The sequence below is a fragment of the Cololabis saira genome, chromosome 5, assembly GCF_033807715.1.
Source record: "Cololabis saira isolate AMF1-May2022 chromosome 5, fColSai1.1, whole genome shotgun sequence".
Taxonomy (NCBI): Eukaryota; Metazoa; Chordata; class Actinopteri; order Beloniformes; family Belonidae; genus Cololabis; species Cololabis saira.
Window position 1 is genome coordinate 9,061,261 of NC_084591.1, and position 7,500 is coordinate 9,068,760.

General features: G+C 44.9%; 1 protein-coding gene across 1 annotated transcript in view; it reads right to left on the reverse strand.

Moving 5' to 3' along the window:
- Positions 1-4,599: 4,599 nt before the first annotated feature.
- kif21a (kinesin family member 21A) overlaps positions 4,600-7,500 on the reverse strand; it is an 80,892-nt gene continuing 77,991 nt past the window's right edge. The window contains exons 34-35 of the mRNA XM_061720895.1: positions 6,054-6,253; positions 4,600-4,830 (exon numbers count right to left, since the gene is read on the reverse strand). Of these exons, the coding sequence (XP_061576879.1) occupies positions 4,737-4,830; positions 6,054-6,253 (294 nt within the window). The 3' untranslated portion in view covers positions 4,600-4,736. The remainder of the gene's footprint in view (positions 4,831-6,053; positions 6,254-7,500) is intronic.

Here is a 7,500-nt window from a genome sequence, read left to right on the forward strand (position 1 = left end):
TTCATGAAGACTTTTAAATACAATCCAGTGAACCGTTCCTGCTTCCCTGCACCGCCTCTGTCCGGGTCTCATCCGGGTCAGAACTCGGGTCCGAGCAGCAGCTGACGAGTCGACACCCAGACCCGGTTCCTCCTGGGTCGGCATGGTTCCAGGTTTACTGGACCCGTGTGGTCCCGCAGGGCCCGGCACCGCCGGCAGGGACGTTCTGATCCACGTCATGACCCTCGTTAAACACCTGCTTTAAACTCTCACCTGTGACTCACGTTTCATCCAACACTCGGATATAACTGGCTTTTATTTACTTTATAATAATATCACGTTTGCTGAACATCAAACCAACATATATATATATATATATATATATATATATATATATATATATATATATATATATATATATATATATATATATATATATAAACAATTATATAAATAAACATTTTCTTGTTCTGCATTTAATTTCAATTTTTAGTATTTTATTTTGTTTTGTTTTGTGACGTTTCCGGTTATTTTCACTATTTTTAAATTTTCTTCTGTTGAAATATGTTTTTTTTGTATTTGTTTTTGTATTTGCCTCATTTACTATGCACTTATTTATCTTTAGTTGTACTTGGATTTATCTTTAATCTATCTGTTTTTGGTTGTTATTTATTTTTTTTTTTTTCATTTAGTAAAATTCATTTTCTTTTTTTCATTGTTTTCTGCTTATTATTATCTTTAGTTTTTATTTCTTTTTGTTTTTCTTTTTAGTTGTTGTTCTTTGTACTTGTTATCTACTTTGTTTTATTCTGTTTAACTAACATTTTATATTGTACTGTAAAATTTTTATAGAAATGTATATTTGTACTGTTGGAAGAATAGTTGCTGCTGAGGCAGCAACTAATGGGGATCTGAAATAAATAAATAAATCAAACCAACAGATTCATTATTTTAATTAAAGAGTAGTTTGGCCAATTAATTTTATTCGTTATAAGAATCATTTTAATGTTGGTGAAATAGAAGAATCAAAAAAGTGGGCATGTACCTGCTGAATATTTTAAAGTTGCTTTCGTCAACATTTATGACTAAATATCGTCGACAACGAACCTTTATCACCTGAGGAAAACAAGACGAGACTCAACGAACATGCTGGTCATGTGACGATAATGATAATTAAATATATAATGCAATATCGTAGAGGAATAAAAACGAGACAAAAAAGTAGATTACAAAATAAAAACTGCTGTCTTCATTTTCATTGACCAAAACAAGACGAAATGTTCTAACAAAGATCCTTCATATCTATTTTTTAAGTTATTTCCTCTGGTTTAGTCTTTAAACCAGTTTAATCTTTAGATCTTTGGATAAACTTTCCTACATAGACGTGGAAAAAAAAGAAAGAAAAATATGCGGAAAAATAAATATGTTGTTAACTCAAATGAGAGTCTTCTGTATCTGGAATGAATGTATTCTTGAGTCTATAAGGTAACAATAATATAACAATTACATAACCTTGTTTGAATTGTACTGTAAAATGGGTTTGGCTAAATACAATCTTTGACTAAAACTAGACTAAAATGGTCCTGGACAATTCTGACTAAAATAAGACTAAAATGCTCAGACTTTTCGACTGAAACAAACACGACTAAAAGGAGAATGAACGTGACTAAAACGAATAAAAAGTAAAACGATAGCTGGACCCAGACACTAGACACTAGTGTGTGAATATTTGTGTCGCGACTAATGTTTAACTTGCAGAGAAGAAAAAGTCAGACGGGAGTTTTTGACAGATGACGTTTATTTTATTCTCACCAGGCATCTGACATTAGAATCGCTACGGCAACAGGTTGGATCGGAGAGAGAGCAGACTAACAGGAGAAGAAGAAACTCCGACCTCCGGCCACTGAGGCTCGGTCGCCCCGGCAACGCGGTCGCCCTGGCAACATTCAGCTCACATTCAGTTTTAAATACAGTTTACATACATTACGTGTGGATTTGAACGATTTCACCAAGACATTCATGAGTGACGGGCGGGTCCGGTCGCCTCGGGGGAGGAGCCTCCGCGGAGGCGCCGCGGCGACACCGACGCGATTAGACGAACACGGATCCGAAGGCCTCCGAACATAAAAACCTAACACACATATAAATATACGCGGATGCTGAAGCGGCGCGGCCTCGCTGGGAGGCCGGCGCCAGGAGCCCTCTGGTACGGGTGGAGGTGAGCTAGCAGCAGCAGCGGGGGGGGGGGGGGGGGGGGGGCTCGGCGTGAAGCGGGAAGACGACGCTGAAGATCCCGTTTCAGGAGATCAGGTGAAACTCGAGGACGAAGTGAAGAAGAGAAGAAGAGTTGCAAGACACTTCAGGTTAAAGACTCACGACTACAACGCCACGGCTAGCTGGAGCCACGGCTAACTGGAGCCACGGCTAACTGGAGCCACGGCTAACTGGAGCCAGGGAAAACTAAAGCCAGGGCTAGCTAAAGCCCCGGCTAGTTAAAGTCATGGATAGCTATATCTACAGATAGCTGAAGCCACAGCTAGCTTAAGACCCGGCTAGCTAAAGCCGGGGCTAACTTAAGCTGGAGCAACGGCTAACTAAAACCATGGCTAGCTAGAACCAGGAGCCCCGGCTAGCCAAAGACAGGGCTAACTAAAGCCTGGCTAGCTGGAGCAACGGTTAGCTAAAGCCCCAGCTAACTAAAGCCCTGGCTAACTAAACGACAGGAAACTCGGGGATCCGACGGCTGCAAACTTTTTCACCCGTTTCGTCCGACGAGAACCAAAGAATCGCCGGGCCAGCGACGGGAGCTGAGGACCGTTTTCACTCTCGGTGAAACTTCTCCCAGAACTCTCCGGGTCAAAGGTCGTGGGGGGTCATGTGACCCGGTTCTGCTCCCACTGGGTTGGTAAGACCAGCTGCCAACCCTTCAGACCCGTCTCCTTCTAGCCTGACGCCACCGGCGTCCGTGTTGGATCCCACAGACACCGACCTTTGACCCGGTTCTTGTGTCTTTGTGAGGACCGGTTCTGACCGGATCTGACCGGTTCAGACCGGTTCTGGTCATCAGTCTACAGCGACATGAAGAATTAAGCTACCGCGTTGGACTGAACATGGCAGAGGGCGGGTGAGCAGGGGCCTGCAGGTGTTCCATGTGTGTCCCAGGTTTATCAGGTGTTCCAGGTGTGTCAGGTGTTCCAGGTGTTCCAGGTGTGTTCCAGGTGTGTGTCAGGTGTGTGTCAGGTGTTCCAGGTGTGTTCCAGGTGTGTGTCAGGTGTGTGTCAGGTGTTCCAGGTGTGTTCCAGGTGTGTGTCAGGTGTGTGTCAGGTGTTCCAGGTGTGTTCCAGGTGTCCCAGGTGTGTCAGGTGTTCCAGGTGTGTTCCAGGTGTGTGTCAGGTGTTCCAGGTGTGTTCCAGGTGTGTTCCAGGTGTGTGTCAGGTGTTCCAGGTGTGTTCCAGGTGTGTGTCAGGTGTTCCAGGTGTGTTCCAGGTGTGTGTCAGGTGTGTGTCAGGTGTTCCAGGTGTCCCAGGTGTGTCAGGTGTTCCAGGTGTGTTCCAGGTGTGTGTCAGGTGTTCCAGGTGTGTTCCAGGTGTGTTCCAGGTGTGTGTCAGGTGTTCCAGGTGTGTTCCAGGTGTGTCAGGTGTTCCAGGTGTGTTCCAGGTGTGTTCCAGGTGTGTTCGAGGTCTATCAGGTGTTCCAGGTGTTCCAGGTGTGTTCCAGGTGTGTGTCAGGTGTTTCAGGTGTTCCAGGTGTGTTCCAGGTGTTCCAGGTGTGTTCCAGGTGTGTGTCAGGTGTTCCAGGTGTGTTCCAGGTGTGTGTCAGGTGTTCCAGGTGTGTTCCAGGTGTGTCAGGTGTTCCAGGTGTGTTCCAGGTGTGTGTCAGGTGTTCCAGGTGTGTTCCAGGTGTGTGTCAGGTGTTCCAGGTGTGTTCCAGGTGTGTGTCAGGTGTGTGTCAGGTGTTCCAGGTGTGTTCCAGGTGTCCCAGGTGTGTCAGGTGTTCCAGGTGTGTTCCAGGTGTGTGTCAGGTGTTCCAGGTGTGTTCCAGGTGTGTTCCAGGTGTGTGTCAGGTGTTCCAGGTGTGTTCCAGGTGTGTGTCAGGTGTTCCAGGTGTGTTCCAGGTGTGTGTCAGGTGTGTTCGAGGTCTATCAGGTGTTCCAGGTGTGTCAGGTGTTCCAGGTGTGTTCCAGGTGTGTTCCAGGTGTGTTCGAGGTCTATCAGGTGTTCCAGGTGTGTCAGGTGTTCCAGGTGTGTTCCAGGTGTGTGTCAGGTGTTTCAGGTGTTCCAGGTGTGTTCCAGGTGTTCCAGGTGTGTTCCAGGTGTGTGTCAGGTGTTCCAGGTGTGTTCCAGGTGTGTGTCAGGTGTTCCAGGTGTGTTCCAGGTGTGTCAGGTGTTCCAGGTGTGTTCCAGGTGTGTGTCAGGTGTTCCAGGTGTGTGTCAGGTGTTCCAGGTGTGTTCCAGGTGTGTGTCAGGTGTTCCAGGTGTGTTCCAGGTGTTCCAGGTGTGTTCCAGGTGTTCCAGGTGTGTGTCAGGTGTTCCAGGTGTGTGTCAGGTGTTCCAGGTGTGTGTCAGGTGTTCCAGGTGTGTGTCAGGTGTTCCAGGTGTGTTCCAGGTGTGTCAGGTGTTCCAGGTGTGTTCCAGGTGTGTCAGGTGTGTTCCAGGTGTGTGTCAGGTGTCGGGTTAGGGGTCAAAGTGCAGAGCGGCGGCGTTAATCGAGGCCGATAAACGTCCCTCCAGGTCCGAGGCTAGCAGGCGCCGCCGCCGCTAGGTGCTCGCCGCCTCGTCGGCGTTGGTGTCGGCCGTCTCCAGGCCGGCGTCCAGGCCGCCGCGAGCTCGCCAGATCTTCACCGTGCGGTCGCTGAGAAAGAGACGATACGAAACAGGTGAGAAGAAGATCAACGTTGGGGGAGGAGCCCATCAATTAGCCCCGCCCCCTTAGTTACTGTTATTACTGTTGCCAACGCAGTTTCGTGACATCACTAAAATACGACATGTGAGAAGAAAATCTAAAAATAGATCGGGTTGATTATGATGGTTTCCTATCGTCGTCATGGTAACAGCATCCAGGATCGACACTGTTCACGCAAGATTTCATTTATTTACCTTTAATTACCGTATTGTCCCGAATATAAGACGACCCAGATTATAAGACAAACCCCTCGTTTTCAAGACTCAAGTTTGAAGAAAGACTTTTTGAACAAATAAAAAACAAAAAGAACAAAAAATACAATTTTTATACAGAAAATAATTACAGAACATCTGAAACAATTGATTATAACAATATATTTGAGAGAAAAAGCATGTTATTTTGACTATTTGAAATCATTATCTTGAAGTTTGGATCATAACTTCTCCTCAGCTGCCGGTTCACCTGCCGAACTTCCACCCTCTTTTCTCCAGATTGTCGCTACGTTTCTCCACTTTCTGTTATCTCTTCTCTTATTTTCTTCTCTTTTCTTTCTTATACTTTATTTTTGTAGAAAAATCATACAAAAAAAAACAAAAACATACAGAATAACATACAACAACAGTCGGTCACCTATACATTGATACATACCCTATTCTCATGAGGATACATGTCAGTCCATACAGAAGTGGGTCAGTGGACATCTCTTGTGGTCATATACACAATCCATTTATCACAGTATTGCAGATATTTTTCCATCCGTAGATTTAGTGAGAAGGTCATTCTTTCCATATTTTGAATGTTAGACACAGTATCTATCCAGTCTGTCTTTGTCGGAGGAGAAGCCTGTAACCATCTTCGCGTTATAGCTTTCTTGCTGGCTGCTAGTAATATTTTAAGTAGGTACTTATCGCGCAAAAATTTGAATATTCTGGGAATCTTAACCTTAAACTGTAAGCCATAATCAGCAATATTAAAATAATAAAAGTCTTGCAATATTTCAGTTGATTTGTAATGAATCCAGAATGTATGACATTTTTGTTTTTTTAATTGCATTACAGAAAATAAAGAACTTTATCACAATATTCTAATTTTCTGAGACAGTCCTGTATGTATATATGTGTGTGTGATTGTGTGTGTGTGTGTGTGTGTGTGTGTGTATAAGTGTGTCTCACTCGGAGGCGGTGAACATGTGGCTGCTGTTGACGGCGATGCCGTTGATGGGGCTCTCGTGGCCCCTCAGTTCTCCCAGGGGGCCGAGCGAGTCGGTGTGCCAGAGCCGCAGCACGCCGGCCCTGCAGCCGCTGAGCAGCGCCGGGGTCCCCGGCACCACGCCCAGCGCACACACCCAGTCACGGTGGGCGTTGGGGACTTGCTGCGGGGCGAGAAGAGAGGTGGTCAGAGCCGCCCTGCTAACTCTGTGTCCTACTGCATGCGATGGCAGTGAGCGTCAGCGACAAAATCAATTCCATTGCTTTATTTTCTATTGGACTGTCCTAACTGGCCGTTTTGAGCTGAACATTTGTCAGACGCCCTCCTTCTATTTATTCCTGTTCCTCGCGTTGAAAGCCAGTTGAAAGCGCTGTAGGAAACAGTCACGGATGAGGAACAGCTGATCCAGTTAGTTGAAATGAGAAGTTATCTCTATGATTCCTCCTCATTTCACTACAAAAACCTCAATAAAGTGGCAGCTCCTGGAGGGAGATGGACAGAGAGCTGGAAGTTACAGTTATTTTTGTGTGTTTTGTCAGGATGCTGAGCAGACGTTAATTTACCGTTATCTTCTGTTAATGTACTCTAGCTACTGTTAAACCGTTAAGGGAGGGTAGTTAGCAAGTTCAGCACAATAATATGGCCTGTTAGAGTGGAACAACAATTAATATCAATAAACGATTTAAGAAAATCCCTATTTTAAACAGGCCTTGAATGTCTTAAAAACAAGCTTTTGATTGTTTTTTCTAAATAAATGAGAAATTCAGCCTCTAAACCATGTCTTTATCTTCCCATTCTCTAACCTCATTATCTATGCAGGATTCTGAGTGGGCGGGGCTATGATAATGAGGCTCTGTGCTGATTGGCTGCCTGAATGACACGATACACCGCTATGAAAAAATGGTGGAAGCTCCGGCCGGCGGAGTTAGTTGTGGGCGTGGTTTTACGCATTGCTCCCGTCGTTACGTAACGACGGGAGCAGAATCTTATTGTCTCGTAGATCCACATCACACTGGACAGCTCATCCAGGCGGCTGTACAGACACTGCAGAATCTGGTTGCTTTCCTCCTTCTCTGAGTTGGCAGGCTGAGGGGAGACCACTTTATATATGTTAAAGCAAGAGAAAACCTGTTTTTCATAATAGGTCCCCTTTAACATCAGCATCTATCTCTAGCCTACTCTGTACTGTGCAGCAGCAATATAATTTATTTACCACTATTTTACTTGTCTGATCATTACTACATTGAACAAGGTACTATTTAGCTAATGTTTGTCTGGAGACATTTGTAAAGGCCCCTACAGTAACTGTATTTTTGGTCTAGTCGTCATTAACATTTAACAACATTCCTACACATGTTTTTTTGTGATTTAAGTTTACTGATTTTAACATAGTAGCTTTACAGAAAAATA